This window comes from Lissotriton helveticus, chromosome 2_2 (genome assembly GCF_964261635.1).
Source record: "Lissotriton helveticus chromosome 2_2, aLisHel1.1, whole genome shotgun sequence".
Lineage (NCBI taxonomy): Eukaryota > Metazoa > Chordata > Amphibia > Caudata > Salamandridae > Lissotriton > Lissotriton helveticus.
The window spans coordinates 373,559,318-373,578,791 of NC_136060.1; the positions used below are offsets into that span (position 1 = coordinate 373,559,318).

A 19,474-nucleotide genomic window follows, 5' to 3' on the forward strand; every position below is an offset into this window, starting at 1 on the left:
TCACACGAGTGCAGTGGCTCAAAGGGTGGTCCCATCAGTCTGGTGAGGACCACATTGAGGTTCCACACCGGAGCTGGCGGTGTTCTTGGGGGAATGACTTGTTTCAGACCTTCAAGGAAAGCTTTAATGGCAGGCACCCTGAAGACAGAGAGATGCTGCCTATTCTGAAGATAAGCTGCGATTGCGGATAGATGTATCCGAATCGAAGTGAACGCTAGATTGCACTTGTAAAGATGTAGCAGATAACAAATGATGTTAGGGATAGATGCGTCTAGCGGGTTGATGTCATTGGCTGTACAGTAAATGACAAAACGCTTCCATTTTGCAGCATAGCATGCTCTGGTAGTAGGCTTCCTTGCCTCCTTGATGATGTCCATGCATTCCGGAGGTAGGTGCAGGTATCCAAACTCTAGGACTTCAGGAGCCAGATCGCCAGGTTGAGCTGTTGCGGATCTGGATGCTGAATGTCTCCATGGTTCTGCGTCAAAAGTCTGGGCGTGAGGCGCAGTTTTTGATGCGGCACCACCGAGAGTTCGAGGAACGTGGTGTACCATGCTTGGCGCGCCCACGTTGGAGCAACTAGGATGAGAGTCATCGAGTGCTGCCTTAGCTTTCGTGCCACCAGCGGTATCAGAGGGGCTGGCGGAAAAGCGTACGCAAATTTGCCTGACCAGTTCATCCATATTGCATTCCCCTGCGACTGTGGGTGAGGGAACCTGGCGGCAAAGTGTTGGCATTTTGCGTTTTCTTTTGTTGCAAACAGGTCTATCTCCGGAAGACCCCACTGCTGGAAGTACGGGTGGAGTACAGATGGGTGTAACTCCCACTCGTGCATTTGATGGCTGTATCTGCTGAGCAGATCCGCCATCTGATTGTCCTTGCCCGGGAGGTGTTCTGCCATGAGGAAGATGTTCCTCTGAATGGCCCACCGCCACATGCCCTGAGCCAGATGAGACAGCTGTGGCGAGTGGGTGCCCCCCTGCTTTTGGATGTAGTACATCGCAGTCATGTTGTCCGTCCGGACTAACACCACCTTGTTGCACAGATGTACAATGAAGGACTTGAGCGCCATGAAGATTGCCATCAGTTCCAGATAGTTGATGTGCATCTTCTGTTGCTGCGTCGTCCATAGTCCCTGCACCGTGTAAGTGAGCAGATGAGCTCCCCATCCCTGGAGAGACGCGTCCGTTGTCAGGATAATCTGTGGCACTGGCTCTTGGAACAGTCGGCCCTTGCAAAGGTTGTGTGGAGTCCACCAATGCAGAGAGTCGTATGCCCGACTGGTAACCAACACTAGGTCTGTTAATTGGCCCTGAGCCTGTGTCCACTGATTTGCTAAGCACTCCTGGAGCGGGCGCATATGCAACCGTGCGTGAGGGACTATGAAGATGCAGGAGGCCATCATGCCTATCAACTGCATGAACACTCTCGCTGGAAGTGAGTGTTGTGGTCTGAACTTCTGGATCAGAGACTGCATGCTGTCTATCCTGACTTGGTTTGGTTGAGCCATGGCCGTCAGGGTATTGATTGTCGCACCTAGAAACTGCCGGACATGTGCCGGCTGAAGATGCGACTTTGGGTAGTTCAACGAGAAACCTAGATTGTGAAGGAGGTGAATGGTAGTCGACATGTCCGCGGCGCACTGTTGTTCCGACTTGGCTTGAACGAGCCAGTCGTCCAGGTAGGGGTAGACATGGATGTTCTGCCTCCTGAGGTGCACTGCTACTGTCGCCAGACACTTGGTAAACACTCTTGGGGCTGTGGTCACTCCGAAGGGTAGGACCTTGAACTGATAATGCCTGCCTTGGATAGTGAACCTGAGGTATTTTCTGTGGGACGGGTGTAGTGGTATGTGGAAATAAGCATCCTTGAGGTCTAAGGTTGCTAAGAAGTCCCCTTGGTTTAACAAGGGAAGAATCTGTTGCAGTGTGAGCATATGGAAATGTTCTGACAGTATATACAGGTTGAGGGGACGGAGATCTAGAATGGGTCTGAGAGATCCGTCCTTCTTCGGAATAAGGAAGTACAGGGAATATACCCCTGTGCCTTCCTCCTCTACTGGCACGAGCTCGATTGCGCCTTTTTGCAGCATCACCACTACTTCCTGCTGCAATAAGTGCAAGTGCTCTGCGGACATAGGCCGTTGCCTTGGTGGAATGTTGGGTGGAGTGGATTTTAACTCTAGACAATAACCGTACTGATTTAACTCTAGACAATAACCGTACTGGACAAGTTGTCGCACCCACCTGTCTGTGGTGATGTTTCTCCAGACGGGCAGGAACTGCTGTAGTCTCCCCCCGACAGGTGTTAAGTGGTCGGGGGGCAGTGACAGAGAGTCACTGTTTGCTTGGGGCAGAGGAGCGGGAGTTGTTGTTCCCTCTGCCACGTCCTCTGGTGCTGTTTCCTCGGTAACCCCCCTTGTTCTGTTTGGGGTACGAGGATTGTGCTCCACCTCTAGAGAATTGTGATTGTTGACCCATTTGTCCTCTGGTGACTCCACGTGCACCTGAGCGACGAAAATTGTTGCCACGAAACTGTTGTGATTGTAGGGCCCCCATAGACTTAGCAGTTTCGGTGTCTTTTTTAATTTTTTCCAGGGTGGTGTCAACATCTGGACCAAACAGTCTATCAGGATTGACTGGCTGATTAAGTATGGTTGTTTGAATGTCAGGTTTAAACCCCGATATGCGGAGCCACGCCTGTCGTCTCAGCATGACGCTAGTGTTAATGGCCCTAGCTGCTGTGTCAGCGGCATCAAGTGCACACTTTATGGCTGCGTTTGAGATCAGTTTTCCCTCTTCTATAAGCAGTTTGGTGCCCTCTTGAAACTGCGAAGGCAGGTGTTCTAAAACCCGCTCTAGGGTGTCGTAATGCGCCCTATCATAACGTGCCAAGAGTGCCTGTGTATTTGCAATACGCCAAAAATTGGCAGCCTGTGCAGCTACTCTTTTGCCTCCTGCCTCTAGCACTTTGGACTCCTTATCCGGGGGAGGAGCTTCACCCGTTGTTTGGGAGTTGGCCCTTTTGCGGGCATTTGCGACCACCAGGGAGTCAAGCGGCAACTGTCCCCGAATGTATGCAGGGTCAGCAGGTGCTGGTCTGTACTTTTTTTCGATACGTGGATTGACCACTCTCGCCCTGGTAGGTTCTTTAAAGATGTCCGCAGCATGTGTGAGGACCCCTTTGAGCATAGGCAGTGTCTTTACTGTTCTTTCAGAGACTGAAAAAGTGTCGAATAGAAAGTCTTCTTCTACTGGGTCAGCATGCATGTCCACATCATGATTAGCAGCTGCCCTTTCAATTAGTGCATGAAAACTTGCAGAATCTTCTGTTGGTGATGCACGTGCGCTGAAAGGCTGTGGGTCTTGCCCCACATCTTGGGTGCCTTGGTCCCCAATGTCATCATATGAATCCGGCTGTGCATCTGGTTCATTGATGGGGAAAGTGTATTGGTCATCTTCATCATATCCCTCACCCTCAGAGTGTTCTGGGGAAGGAGTAGGGCTCCTTCTTGGAGGAGGCTGGATAGGTTCTATGAGGCCTGAAGCGTCCTGAGGAAGCCTTTTCTTCTTCAGGGGGATGACATAGGAGTCCACTGGCGGTGAAGTGATCCTCCTTTTGTAAAGGGTCAATTTGCCTGTGTCTGCGTCGATAAAACGCTCAGAATCCTCTTCTGAGTCGAGTACCCGACTCGAAAGTGCCCCTGCCGTTGAAGAATCCGACTTCTTTGGCGTCGATTTCGTTGAAAAGGCCTTCGGCGCCTCTTTTGGCGGCAGAAGGAAGAGAAGTTTACCCGCAGGCTTCACCGGAATGTCCATCGGCTTCTGTGGCGATGGCATCGGAGCCGACGTAGCAGAGGCCTTCTCCCTGATTCTCTGTAGTGAAGAGGCGATGGGGGACGCGTCACTTACAGTGGCCTTTGGCGCCGACGAGGAGGTCTTGACCTTGCCCTCGGATCCGACGTCCTGTTGGCCCTTCTGAGTCTTGGACGATGATGCCGCAGCCGCCGACCCAGAGTCCTTGGACCGATGCGCAGATGTGCCAGCCTTCGATCCGTGTGCTTGTGTCGCCTCCGTCTCCACCACGCGTCCGACTAACGAAGTCCCAGTCGGAACCGGAGCCGTGTCGCTGGCTTTGGCGGGCTTTGACGGTGTCGCAGCGGTTGACCCGTGCCGACCACCCTTCTTAGAGGATCCCTCCTCTGGCGCCGATTTCGACACTGTGGAATCGACAGATTTCTTCGACTTCTGTGGACCGGAGGCCGACGGAGTCGAAGAAGCAGCGGCTTTAGTAGCTGTTGGTGGCACGGCCGCCATCTTAGGGACGCTCGAATCCATAAGTTTCGGTTTCGATTTCGGGTCGGCCATTTTAGGTGTAGTCGATACCGTAGGTTTTGGTTTCGGTTTCGATACAGGTTGCGCAGTAAGTATGTCCGTGGCCGGGCCTGAAGGCGGGGCCGTGGCTTGCGGTACGGGGTCTTGGGTAAGGCCGACAGGCGATCCCGTGACCCGATCATGATCTTTGTAACCTTCGGGGCATAGCTCGTCCCCTGAGCTATCTTCCGCGGCCCCATAAATCTCTTCGACGTCCCCTACCTCGTCGACGTATTCAAGGCCTTGACCCACGACTCCGTCGTCGTCTACCGGATCCGCCTCGACCTCCGTCTCGGGCGGGGAGATTTGAAGATGATGGCTCTGGCCCTCCTCTTCTTGGTCGCCGAAGATGTTTTCTGGATCCGGGGCCGCTTGTCTGGCCTCCAGGCGCACCGCGCGCCGAAGCTTGAGAGTTTTCTTTGACCTGAATCTTGCGCAGGCTTTGCAGTTGTCCTCGTTATGGTCTGGTGAAAGGCATTTGTTACAGACCGGGTGGACGTCTATATGTGGGTATTTGGACCCACAGAGCGGACAGTACTTAAACGGACTCCGCTCCATGCTGGAAAGTTGCAGTCGTGTCGCGATGAGAAGGCCTCGATGTCCGAAGAGTGAAAAATACTCCGCTGATTCCGACTCCAAGAGACGGAAGAACTCGAGACCGTGCGCAAACAATACCGACGCAAAGAATACAAGGCCTTTTGGCCGTAAAAAGTTAGTTTTTCTCGGTTCCGACAGAGAGACGTCGAGACCGCATCCGAACCCAATGGCGGAAAAAAACAATCTGGGGATGGAGCCGATGCCCATGCGCACTGTAGTCCAGGGGAGGAGCCACCTATCTCAGGATACTTCGAAGACTCTTCCAGGACAACAATGTGCGATCATCCGGACCCAACACTAGGCGGCGATCTAATGCTAAGATATGAATTTAGCAGCCCACATGCCTCGAACATAAGTTACCCAGGGTAGTCAGGTTCAGGATCTGGATTAGATCAGGATTATGCTTTTGTTCTAAGCAATTTATGTAATGTAGGGTGTGATGGGCGTGGGTCACTCTGGGAAACAAACAGTCTGTTTTCTTGGATATAAGCAGCTGGAGCACGAAAATCTGGCATTATCTGATCACTTTATTGGAAGTTCTTAGTTCTAATTTGTAGGATTAAGTAAAAGCATTATTTTTGTTAGGTAATTAGGCTGGCTTGTAATGAATGGGATCCAATTGTTCTAAATTATGGGGTCGATTACGATGGCAGACGGACAAAGTCCGTCCGCCATCCTGTCGTGGCAAGGGACCGTCCGCCATAATAGCGGAGGTCCCGTGCGCCGAATTAGGATGCACCCACCACAGTGGCGGGTGCATCCCGCATTTTTAACATTGCGGCGGTCGGTGCTGAAAGCACCGTCCGCCACAATGCTAAAAAGTCATGTTGTGCGTTTCAAAGCACAACATGACAGGCACAGCGCGGTGCCTGCCATGTTGTACTTTGAAACGCAGGGGGGGTACCATAGGTACCCCCCATGTGCACCCCCCAACCCCCTTCACCCTGGGGGCCCGCAACGGGCCCCCAAAGCAAAGACCGTATGCCTTTCCGTGGCGGCATTGCCGCCACGGAAAGGCATTCCCCAAAGCCCATCCTAATATGGCTGGCAGTGTCTGATAGACACCGCCACCATATTAGAGCTTGTCTGCCACGGTCGCAAGCCGACCACGGCGGACGGTTTTTCTGTTCGCCGCGGTCCCCCCCCCCGCCATTGTAATATGGCGGACAGGAAATTGGTGGCGGACGGGCATGGATGGCGGACGAATCGCCACCGCCTGCATGGCGGTGGCGATCCGTCCGCCATCCTAATAGGCCCCTGAGTTTGCCTTGTTGTGCACATTAGAATCTGAATAGCTCCTATCACCCTTTAATGCAGAAAGTCCTTGTAGACCCATCTCTTCAAAGAGCACTAACTACCCGCACAACAGGAACCAGTGTATGCCTATCCTCATGTAAACAGTAATGAAGTGCATACTTGTTCAGCACTCAGATGCATATTATTGTTCAATACGTGCTCTTTATTAATTATTCAAACAACAAACCGATAACTTACCCATATACCCGACTGTTCCAACACGGCCTCGGATTGTTTCCCCTTCTGGGATCTGCACAGCTAATCCGAGGTCCGAAATCCTGATGTGACCTGAAAGTTTTCAAACCAAGGGTGAACGGAAGTCAAGAGCCAATACCGCTTACAGTTCGACCCTCAAGAGAACTAACACTCATCATTTCACCCTGTTGTACTCCCTCACAGCTTTATGTATCTAATTACTGCATGATCACGTTGATTATGCATCACACTGCTGATGCATAATGTGATTATTTATCACATTACTGTAGACCATAATCCTGTGGACCCTGACTGAGGACAGAAGGCACTATGCAAGGTTTTATCCTCTTTGAAACTCTTAATGTTTCATTTGTTCTAAAACTGCAAGGCAGATGGCACCATGTGTTAACCCCAGACTTCACTATAATTGGATATAACTCTGTTGCCCAGGGTCAGAGAAGAATTGCTTGCTCTTTTCATCGTCACCACCAAGCACAAGTAAAAAGAAGTGAACTGAGAAGAGATTTCGAAACTCATAGTTGATGAGCCAGTTAAATGCAACAATATATGATTTGTCACAAATTTATTTTACACTAGGAATAAAAAAGTAAGCCTTGTCATATATATACACTACCATGTGAGATAATACAATATTGCTGAGGAAATACTTATGTATGAGCATATCTGTTATTATTTGTGCACATCATAAATACTTAAATGCTACTGTTTAACATATATATCATCATTTTCAATAAGCTTCATATACAGACAAGAGGAATATGAAAATAAAAAGCATTCTGGGAAATTAACAGGTCAGCATAATCATTTACAGAGAAAGTGTACTATAGCCATGTGTCCTTTTCCAACATTCAATAACTTTTTATATGATCAGGATGTGGCAGAAATATAAGTAATATGGGGTTTTCCATCCCAAAGAATAAAAATTAAACATTGAGTTTGCTCCTGAAATGCAACACAGAAAGCTAGGGGAACAGAGAGAAGCAAATGTAAGTCTGATGTATCTAAACTATTCCTTGTGCCCAGACGTCACTTTGATTAATTAACCTTGTTAGAAAACAATATATTAGCACTTACCACGGTCATCCAGGAGAATATTCTCAGGCTTCAAGTCTCTGAAAAGGTCAATTATCATAGTTAGAGGGTACTGTATATACATATATTTATCTAAACAGCATTATTTGCACAAATGAGCAACAAAAAGTACAACACTGTGAATTGAGGGCCTGAAATCCTGAAAAAGCTACAATATGTTTCTGCAATTGTGAAAGGTAACACTGTATGTCTAATTACTCGTTCACCTTTCACGGTTAGTATTACACAATTATTCAATCATGAACAAGAATTGTTTTGTGCATTTGTTGGCTGCCTGTTTCCTTGTATTCAACATATTTGCCATATCCCTCCATACTAGCATCTCCTACACACCACAGGGCTACGCTTTCTGCACTGGTTACCTATTACTACCTCACTCATCCTTCAGTGATGCACAAAAACACTGTGTTAATATGGTCTTCCATACATATTGGTGGTGGCCACAAAAATAGATAGGTATATTGAAGTATCCATGTCTATACATATAGTCACTGAAATAAACAAAGGCTATAGTGATGTTACAGTAAGGTATGGTAAAAATATCTATCTTTATGTTAAAAAACATCTCAGAAATTCACTCAAAAAACAGACGTTAAACTGATGGTAAAGTTAGGTAAGTTACTATGATTTCAGCTTTCACAAAAAAAAGAAAGTCACTGAAAAAAACAAAGATAAATTGGTGTTATAGTTAGTCCTTGTAATAATATAACAATTAACCTTTTACAATAACATAAATTGACATTCAATAGCTATATCTTACTGGGTTACCTAGAACTTGTGCCCCCTCCAATGCACTGCTTATGACCTCACACATTACATCACTCATGACATGTTAAATAACATCATTGATGAGATCACTGATGACATATCACGCTCTGGGAGGGGAAATGTGTACAATCAACATGAAGTTACTGCTGGATAGCCACTGGAAAAACTCAATCTCAAGATTCAAAACCCATTCCTTTCCCTGTGCTTTATAGCTTGAAATGCTGCCTCATCAGTGGAAATGGCAAACCATTCCTTCAAAGCTGTACATGCAGCCACTTTGTCTGTCTCATCTACGCTTCCCTGTTTTCGATTGATAAGGACCACAGTGAAATGAGCAATTAGCCTCTTTCACTCGATGAGCAAGCAAAGCAACAACATCCTAAAATACTGGAAGGCATCAAAGAGATTTTGTAGGGAGGCACTAACGTTGGTGGCATTGGGGAGTTTGTGTGCAACTTAACAGCTGCCCAAATAAAATTGACTATCCGAGTCAACATGTGCTCTTCAAAATGGCTCTATATTCATCACCTCCAGTACACATTATCTGCAGTAATCTCCAATCCCAGAAGAGTTTTGTAAAACAATAATCGTTAAGGGATTGTTTGTTGTCTTCAATACATTTTAAGAGACACAGGCTCACATCCCCTTTACGGTGCACTCCTAATGGATGAGCTTAGTTATCATATGTTTTCAGCCAAAAGTTAAAAATCCTCACTGTAATTCGTTTTTACGTGAAATGGCTGTAGGGCATGCTAACCCTCATTCCATTCTGACAAAGTATTAATTTTGCACCAAATACAAACAGACCTTCAAACAATACAAGGAGCACAAAAGTATCACCCCTTTGATGTACAGAGTTCAATAATGCCTCCTTTGAATTGAAACTACAGTTGTGGCAAAAAAACATAAGGCAATTGTAAGTGTACTATGTATACTACAATGTGGAAAGAAAAACAGAAGACGACCCACATTTCGTCACACAATATAAACAGGATCTCTGTTGGTAGAGTCTTATTAGTTGTATGAACCTTAAATATCCTGAGGTTGTGATCCTGTAATGAGGGTCCCTAAAGGGGAAACATCCTTTACAACAAAACTTTCACAACGCGGTACCATTACCATGCAGGTTTTACAACGCAAGTCGTTACAACGACTTGCGCTGGAGGGCGCTGTAGGATAGGGAATAGTTTAATTTACTATCCAACACCTTCCCTACTATCCACGGGGACTGGAGTTGGAATAGTAAATTAAACTATTCACTATCCAGCGCCCCCAACGCAAGTCGTTGTAACGATTTGCGTTGTAAAACCTGCGTGGTAACGGTACGTGTTGTGAAAGCACGCGGTGTACCGTCATACATCTCCCCAAAGAATAGGCCTAGTTATTAAGGATCTGAGAAAGAGATGCCAGAGAAGAAGTCACTAGTGGAATTCCTGCTGCCGTTCTTTACCCATGGTGAAGAAATTCCACCAATGGATTCTCCAACAGATTTTGCCTTTGCACGAAAAATCGGAGGATCCTCGTTTACCTCCTTACCCATTTTCCTTGTCACTCACGGCCCTTAGATACATGCAATGGGGAAGGACTCCGTTTTCTGGAAAAAGGGGTTGATGAACTAGTTTCTTGAATTTCAAATGAGGATGTCTCCTTATCATGGGGTAATGACAAGTTCTCTGTGTCAAGGGTGATGACTGTGATGGGAAAGAACTGAATTAAGAGTAATGACGATTACCAGACATTGCAGGAAATAATCACCATCATACAGTTTTACATCATTCCTTAAGCCAGTGCAGAATTAGATGGGCTCTCTCAGTCGACCATTTGCTGTATTTAGAGTAAACTTTTTCAGGTAAAATACAGTTTTCTACCTACCCAGAGGAATAGAGCAAAGCCATTCACCTATATTAAAATACTGAGGTGAAAATTGAGTGGTTCAAACACAAAAGCACCTGCACAAATAAAATCAATTGACATGGAAACGAGTCAACGTCATATGTGAAATGCTGCTCTCCCTAGTGCTGGCGCAAACCTGAACATGGCCTGGGGAGCACGCAAAAGTGAAACATTTTCATGGGTTCGCACCATTGTGCACATGAGGTAACACCACCACCCATTTACGTGGTAGGAACATGTGAACCTGCACATGTGGACTCTTTTGTAATAGGGGCTGCGTACATTTTTGGAGCTTCTAAGGTATTTCCACAATACAGTCCCTGTGGGTGTTAAGTGGGAGGAGGGAATTGTGTGTGTGTGTGTTTTTAAGGCCAATGTATCAACTCTCACCTGTAAACAATCCTCTCCCTTTGTAAATCCTCCAGGCCGCAGCAGATCTCTGCCGCATAGAACACAGCTCGCTGCTCGTCCAAACCGGGATTCCCCATGCTGTAGATATGAAACTTCAAATCGCCGCCATTCATTATGGTCAATACTAAACACAGGGCGTCTTTTGTCTCATATGTGTATGCTAAATTAACCTAAAGACAAGAAAGACAGGTCTATTCAAACATCAGACACTTCATGGTTCACAAGGATTCATACAGTGCTACATGCAGAAATGTTTACTTTACATATGGGCATAGATCATTAATTATCTGGCAGCCAATTCGAAGCATGCATGACATCGGGGTTTCAGCTGGGATTTCAATTAGCACACAGCCATCTATCTTGCACAGAAAAAAATGTCAGCAAACTTCAGTCTCCTCTTGTAGTGGAAGAGCCTAATGAGTTCCAAGCGACTGACATGTATGCAACCCTCCTAACAGACATACAAACAGGATCTGAGTTCTCCTCCTCTTAAGCTGCACCTAAATGGGGTTTAAGTAAGAACAAGAGTCAAAGGCGAAACAGAAGAGCAGAGCGGGCAAACTGGCACTAGTAATGCCCGTGCCACCTACGGATCTGCAGTGGTGCAACCAAGGCGCCTTGGACCCTAATGAAAACAACAAAATTGGCTTCAGTTACCTGTCCTTATAGTAAAATCAGCAACTAAGTGGATCTCTCACACTCTTGCCCCCCACCTGCCACGGCACCTGGGATGTCCCTGAGAATCTGCCCTTATATACGCGTGCTGAAACGTGTGCTGAAAAGGTTTGAAAAAGGAAGGGCAATCTTGCATTTGATGACGTTCATGAACCACCACTTGTTGGCAAGCAGGTAAGGTACAAACATATTAATGAAAGAGTTAATCAACAACATTACAAGTTAATTGCTGTCTAAATATTTTCGTAAGTTACGAGTTAATTGCGGTCCACATATTTTCATACGTGGTAATGGATAGGCCTTGACATTTGCTAACGCCTATGGTGCAGATTCACAAAATCATTTAAGAGTACTGGAAATAGTACTATGGAATCCTATTTGAAATACCCTTACATGCCTTTCTGAGTTGGTCCCAGAACATCCATCTCACTGTAAGAAAAGTGAAAAGTGGGCGCACTCCTTTCAATTTGTACTTATTGTATGTTTACATCCCCATTTTATTCCCACTTTAGATGATTTGGGGTCAATTCACAAAGACATGTATGAATAGGTGAGATTACAACAAAAGTACTACTTTACAAATCCTAAAATGTCTTTGTGAAATAACCCATGTAGAAGTGTGGAAAACTCCATTTTGTGCAGTTTTTGCTGGTCAATGATATTGAAGTAATTTGTTAAATCAAGAATTTTAGATCTATTTATCTTCAAATGTTAAGATTAAATGCTAGGTCCTCACAATCTCCAGAAGCATGTCTACACATCCATGAAAGGTAGTAGCTGGGACCCGTCCAGGAAACTGTTAGTCCCACGTATACTCGCGGGTGTTGCATCAAGCATCACCCATGACTAGAGACATTCAGCAAAGAACATCATCATTCAAATTGGCCTGGATTTAGTATGCCTAGTGGCGTCCAAGTTCTCTCTTCTGAAGTGTGCTGACCTTTTTTATGTCTCTCATCAAGCAGGTATTTATGTTGGGGCTAGGTGCTGAAGCCTCAATATATGTGTTCTTTTATGGAATATATGGAGTGAAAGTAGACACTTACTATAAAAGGACTGATGACCTTTTCCAAGATCCTTTTCTCATTTAATGCCATGCTTTCACCTTTTCTCTTTTTTATCCTTTTCTTTTCCAGTTTTTTACACGCATACATTTTTCCAGTTGCTCGGACTTGGCAGGCACATACCTAAAAGTAAACAAACCAAATGAAGTATAAAGTTAGATTTAAATTATGAACATATTTTCACTCCTTAATACACAAACATCATATAGAAGTCATGTACATATTTTCACTCCAAAAACCTCACGCTTTTTGCACAATCTCCAGGAAAGGGTTGCCCGAATATTATTGAGCTGTATACTGAAAAATAAAGGAATATTTACTAGCTGTGCTGTGCTATCTGAAAGAATACTAGGTTTTACTTGAGAAAGCTCACATTCTAACATTTAACCAAAGGTATTGGTTATTCTATCTGACTGCCAGCACAGCACTCAACACTCTCTATATATCACTCTCTCAGTCTTGCCCACCTTCTTCTTCCCCATAGGGTCCATACTACATTGTCTCTTACAGCATCTCTTCAAAAGTGGTCTAGGTTTGTTGAGGCGTAGATTATCGCAGCTCTGAACCCTCAGTCCTGTATTGGGCCCGGCCAGTTGAGAGTCGGTCATTACCTACCAGTCCTAGGAAAAAGCTTCTATCCAGTACTTTGCAGCAGGCCGAAGGGTGTGTGGCTGGCTTTGCAGATGCAAGAAGATATATGGTATGCAAAGTGGGTACAGCATGGAAGGACATGTGTGCTTGCTTGGCAGAGAATCTCACTACCCAAGGGGAGGGGGGTTCTTTGATAGGAGAGACCACCTTGCCTTTCCTTGCAACTCAAGGCAGGCAGACCTTTTGCTACAGAAGAGTACCACTCTCTGGTCTACACCTCTTCCACAATGGAAATATCAATAATCAGGCTGAAAAAAGCAGCACTGCGTACCTCACAAAACACTGGCAGTGGGGAATGAATATCGCCAATATGTCTTAACTACAAATACGCCAGTGCGCATTTATGTTTAGATCCTGACGGACAGTGCCCCAGTATATATTATTCAAGCCAGGTAAACAATGACAGAAATCTAGGTCTCCGAGCTGATGTTACAAGAGCCATTTTAGAGTGGTGTCTGACAGGGGTGCTCCACATGCCTTTGTTGACAATTTACACTCGACTCCCATCCAACTCTGAATAGGCCCTTGTTTTAATCAAAGTCTAGAGCATAAGAGCTGATTTAATACAATCTTTATGTCATTCTGCCACAGAAGGCTTATCCCCAGGACCACAAAAGTTACAGTGCCATTTGTGCTAGTTTCACAAAGGTGTATATTTAAGAGAACAGAATATAAAACTTTTAGAGTATACAAATGCAAAATAACTAATGCACTGTAACGGGGCCGGGGTGCAGGGCCTGAAGAACTGGTGGACCCCTGTCCCTAACTCCCCTCCTTACCCACAGACGGATGCTCCGAGAGCAGAATGGGACAGCCTGTCAGAACGGGACGGTGCAATAGACCCCGGCGCCTTTAATTGGGAATGTGACGATCAGGACGAGACCCCGCCCCCTGTTGACGTCAGAGAATCCAGACTGGTCAAAGGGCAGGAAGTCCTATACGGGAGGTGTGTCATCACCCCGGAGGTCGGAAGCAGAGGAGCGGAGCCGAAAGCGAGGAGAGAAGAAAACGGAGAAGACGAGAGGAGTGAGAGCAGAGGAGAGCCAGGAGGCCAACGACCCCGTGTTCCGCCGTGCCACACTCCCGAGGGAGGAGTGTGGCTTGCTCAGGTACGGCGGCGTTGGGCAACCTGGGTGGGGAAAAAGAGCGCCCCTGTGTAGATAGTGTAAATAACCCAGTGCGTATCTCTCCCGTGTGTGTTCCCTTACCCGCCCTCCCTCCCTCCTTACCCCTCCCTCACAGCATTCCCCCTGACCACGAACACAAGCACGTTAGGTCTCTATACAGCACTGGTGTTCCCTCACTATCACTCGGTCCCAAGTCGGGTACGTCAGTAATAGACCATTTACTAACGGCTTCCCTCTGTTGGTCTCTTTTCCCTGGTGGTCCGGAGACGGCGTACAGGAAGTGTACCCAGCAGACGTCCGCCAGAAGACCCCCAAGACCCCGCCACCACGAACAACCTGGAGTTCGCAAGAGAAAGACTGACCTTTCGGACTAGGCGTACCATAAAAATAAAACCCAGTTTGAAGAGAATTCCTGTCTCCCAGCCTCTTCCTATCATTGAGACGACCTCCACTTCCCCTCCCACGCCCACATGCACATAAAGGTATTATTTTATTAGTTTTCCGGGTGCACGTCTGTACTCCTACACATTGGTCTGGCTCATGTTCCAATGGCAGAAACATGCTAAGTTTTGGGTTACTTCAAGGAATGTTTTCTACTTTGGTGAAAGCTCAGGGTGGTGCCTTCCTTTTTAGGACCTTTTTGAACATACATGCCTCATTCATTTTTTTGGTGTAAATGTACAAATGTTGACAGGATGTGAACCTTTTGGCATTATGACATTGTGTGAGTTGTGTTAACAACCACCAGTCACACACCTTCCTCTTATTTGTTTCTCTTCACTAAGACTTAATTTGCAGTTTTTGACAAATCTGCCCAACTAGAAGGTAGTAGGGATTTCACCATTAGAATTGCAAATTGCGTTCGTAAAATTCTAGTAATTCAGTGGACTGGCATGTGGCATTCACCACTGTAAATGCATTTATTGAACAACTACATCAGATTTTGGTTCCATAAAACATGGCGAAGTTTTATATTCCAAGAACTTGCCACCTGTGGATGTGAGTAAATCATCACAAGCAATAAAAGCAGACTTGTTCTCGACAGTTTAACACAGCACGTGCAGCAAAGTGGGAAATGCTCCGCTTCACGCGCCCAAACAGCTTTCCTCAAATTAAGAAAATTAGTATTCTTTAAAAGTCAAATCCAGGCCAATTTATGTGCCGGTAAGAAACACATTTCCCTTGGACTTAGACAAAATCTAGAGGAAAAAACAAAGACATTATACATTTGCCTTTTTACGTGTGCATGCTAATTGTTAACATCTAAATAATATGTATAAAAAGAACACATAAGGAGTAACCATATAATATGGGCCTATATTGACTTCGAGGGCTTCTAGAGACACTATAAATCTTAAAGGCAGGGTGGTTTGAAAATGTCAGCTGAACCCCAAATAGGCAATATAAGAATATTTGACACGTTACACTATAATGTTGGGGTGTTTGGATTTAGTGTCATTGTGGTGTTGTTCGGTTGGTGTTCAGCTGTGTTATAGGGTTGGGCTGTTATTGTGGTTTTGTACTGTTATGTTTTGTGTAATTTTGTTGCGCTTCTGTCATGGTATTTTACTATATAGGTGTGTTGTTGCGGTATTTTTGCAGTATTAATTTTGTGTGGTGCTGTTATTTGTTGTTGTATTAATGTGAGGTTGTGCTGTGCTGCCTACAGTTATGTTTAACGTTGACACTGTTGTTTTTTTCTGCACGAATGCGTACTGGCAATATGCCCATATTTGTTCTGACCAAGTAGTTAGTCTATGTGTCACTCACACACACACACACACAACCACAACACACACTCTCTCTCTTGCTCTGAAAAATCCGCAGTTAAAATGCTGTTCGAGTTACAAATAAAAACACTGAAATTCGCAGGCTATGGTTGGGCAGCCAGGACTTGCACATTTTGAAATATGTGCAGAATTTCAAGGGTCGGTGGCCGGTTTCACAAGCAAAAGCTCACAATCCTGAGGTAAGACTGCAAGCCAGAAAGAAGAACAAAGTGGCAATAGAATCCTTTTCAATCAACAAATTTGAGGAATACATTTGCGAGGCAAAAACTGGCGCCGCTAGTCAGAGATGAAAAGAACAAGCATGAAAAGCTCCGGCTCCATTCTGAAGAAGCCTATAAAAGAGGGCGGCATTTTACACACCTACGTTGATTCGTTCTTCAGGGGTATATTAAGGATCTCCCCCTCCGCCCCCCAGCTCAGGAGACATAATGAAAGGGTGACTGACTCCAAAGATCTGAGAAGGTACTTGCTACACTTTGCAGCCCTGCCAAGTACAGCGCATCGGGCGTTAGACTAACGCATTTCAATGGGATGGTCCGCATTAAAATACATTAATCACGCAATTTGACCACTTGCGCGCTGAGCGTGAAGCAGGTAAGTTGCCGACCGTCGGAACTCCATTTACAGCAGCACGGCATCCCAGTGGGACTGGAGCAGCCGTGATGGGAGCACTCACTGTACTCCTGCGGCGACAGGGCGGCTCTGGAATGACGGGAGCAGAGCCCTGGAGCCGCAGCCTGCCGCCACATAAACCAATCTGAAACCTCGGCAGCTTGCACTTGGGCGTGATCATGTTCTAACACTTAACTCTGACGGCATTATGTCATACATGGGTGTTTCCTCTGTTTTTTAAATCAAACTTCTATTTGCAGCTGACAGGTAATACTGCGTGGAACCTCAATCACTCGCTATACAATAACCAGTGTGCCCTATATTTGTAACACCTCCTTGCCTTGGTACCAAAAAACAAATAAACGTCTAAATACAGTTGGTGAAAAAAGGCAATCAATCAGTAGATATCAGATGTGCGAGGGAATTTAGTAGGAAGAAATGGTACTGCAATAGCAAACAAATGTAAGCACTTAGTAGGAGGCTCATAATTCCTGTTGCACGTGATATCCGGAATTGCAAGTTTCCCGAGTTTTTAAACTGAACAAAGCAGGCAAACTGCACGGGCGAAAACATACCACAAATGTTGGGAAATATGCAGGACGTGGGGATGCCTCGGTTCTGGCATTTCATTCCCCCTTTCTCGGTGGTTTGCTTCTAATGTGGGTGTGTTCCTGACAGCAGGAAGTCGGGGCAGGACAGGCCTTTGATTCCACCGGGCATTTCCCGGTGGGGCTGCAATGCTTGGAAGCCGATACCGAGAGCCCAGGACTGCTCCTGAGGCGTCTGTCTCTTTCCCAAGCTCCCCGGGCTGAACTGAAGCAAGCCCAGGAGTGTTTCAAGAGAGAGAGAAAGAGAAAGAGGGGAGGTGAGTCAGATAGAAAGAGACCAGAGAAGGAGACAGAGAGAAGAGAGAATGGATGCATGGGAAGAGAGAGCCTGAGGAGAAGAAAGGAGTGGGGCTGGGCTGCTCTTGATTCCCCAGTCCGGGCCTGCTGGGAGTACTGACATGTGGCATTGGTAATTCCATGTTTGGGAGCAGTGATGCGGTATTACCTCATAACTCAGAGGAGGGGCCCTGATAAACACAAATAATTTTGGACAGTACTCACCTCTCCAAATCCGCCTTTTCCTAGTACTCTGTAATGTCGAAATGTGTTCTTGGTAACAGGCTGCCTAGAGGATTAAATAGAGATAACATTCATTAAATTATATAATGGAATCATAGGACACAAATCAAGAATATGCAAGCCGCCCTGTGACAACCAAAGTGTATCTACTGACAAATTGAGTATTCACATTTGCATTAATGTATATACTGACATCTCAAAAGAGGCAACTCTACATAAGCATTACAGCACTGATCGCAAGGACAACAATTACAGTTCTGAAACATCCGTCCTTTGATATAAGCTATAGCTTGGGAACATTTCCCCCATTCCTATTTTAGGACTGATCATCTTACAACTAGAGTTTCTTCCATCTTCTAGCACGGACTGCAAAGCTGCAGCGCTTCAAAATAAAAACACTGTTACCTGCATTTCAGTTTCTCAGTCTACAATTTTTGGTACATTTAAAAACACATATGAAGTAGCAGCGGAACAAAAATAATTGTTCTCCCCCCCAAAAAAAAGTATTGGCTTCCTCTTAATAGGTCTTGCCTCACCTTATCTGCTTTCAGAATCAGCTCTGCATAGCTCCAAGCTGAGAACACAATGTGAGAATGTGGAGACCATTTTACTAGGATGAGTAGAGGTGAGGACAGAGTGCCAGGGACAGGGTCACATGATGAGTGGCTGTATCATAGGCCCTAGGCCTTTTGTGCACGCACAGAGCCTGCCTTCTAGTAGGAATAGAACAGAGGAGCATTATCAGGGCCAGAGCAGGAAGCGTCACTGTCATTAAACAAGCATTGGCACAGCTAATAGGTCTCTCCTGTACAAGAGCTATTGGCTTTGACCAGGTGTTTTGCCCAGATTGTCCACCAGTGTGCCTGCGGTTCAGCATGGCTAAAAGTTAGTGGCGTGGAGTTTCCTAGAGTGGAACGGGGGGAGTAGAGTGTCGTAGGCTGGATTTGTTGGAGTAAAGTTGAGTACAAGGGAGTTGAGTTTAGTGGCAGAGATTGTCGTAGAGTGCAATGTTGTAGAGTGGAGTGGTGTAGAGTGGAGTGGTGTAGAGTGGAGTGGTGTAGATTGGAGTGGGGCAAAATGGAGTGGTGTGGAATGGGGTGGTACAGGGTGGAGTGGGATCAAGTGGATTGAGGTAGTGGATGGATTGAATTGGAGAAGATTGGGGTATTGGAGTGGGTGGGGAATGGAGTGAGGTGGGATGGAGTGGGGTAGATTGGAGTGGGGTGGATTGGAGTGGAATATATTGGTTTGCTATGGGGTGGATTAGAATGGAATAATGTGGATTGGACTGAGTGAGGTGGATTGTATTGGGGGTTAAATGGATTGGGAAGGGGTGGATTGTATTGGGATGGGGTGGATTGTATTGGGATGGGGTGGATTATATTGGGGGGTGGATTGGAGTAAGGTAGACATGATTGGGGTGGATTGGATTAGTGTGGGGTGGATTGGAGTAGGATGAATTGAATTGGAGTGAGGTGTCTTGGATTGAAGTGAGATGGATTGGATTGAAGTGGGCTGGATTGGAGTGGAGCAGATTGTTTTGGATTGGAGTGGAGCAGATTGTTTTGGATTGGAGTGGGGCAGATTGTTTTGGATTGGAGTGGGGTGGATTGTGGTGATTGGATTGGAGTGAGGTGGATTGGGGAGGGAGTGGGGTGGATTGGATTAGGGTGGGGTGGATTGGATTAGGATGAGGTGGATTGTATTGGGATGGGGAGGATTGGATTGGGGTGGGTGGATTGGAATAAGGTAGACAGGATTTGTCTGGATTGGGGTGGATTG

The 19,474-nt window shown here is 46.0% G+C and overlaps 1 protein-coding gene across 1 annotated transcript in view; it reads right to left on the bottom strand.

Moving 5' to 3' along the window:
- GRK4 (G protein-coupled receptor kinase 4) overlaps window positions 1-19,474 on the bottom strand; it is a 384,904-nt gene that overhangs the window by 68,970 nt on the left and 296,460 nt on the right. Inside the window, exons 7-11 of the mRNA XM_078678547.1 lie at window positions 17,675-17,738; window positions 12,368-12,508; window positions 10,626-10,816; window positions 7,557-7,594; window positions 6,465-6,554 (exon numbers count right to left, since the gene is read on the bottom strand). Of these exons, the coding sequence (XP_078534673.1) occupies window positions 6,465-6,554; window positions 7,557-7,594; window positions 10,626-10,816; window positions 12,368-12,508; window positions 17,675-17,738 (524 nt within the window). The remainder of the gene's footprint in view (window positions 1-6,464; window positions 6,555-7,556; window positions 7,595-10,625; window positions 10,817-12,367; window positions 12,509-17,674; window positions 17,739-19,474) is intronic.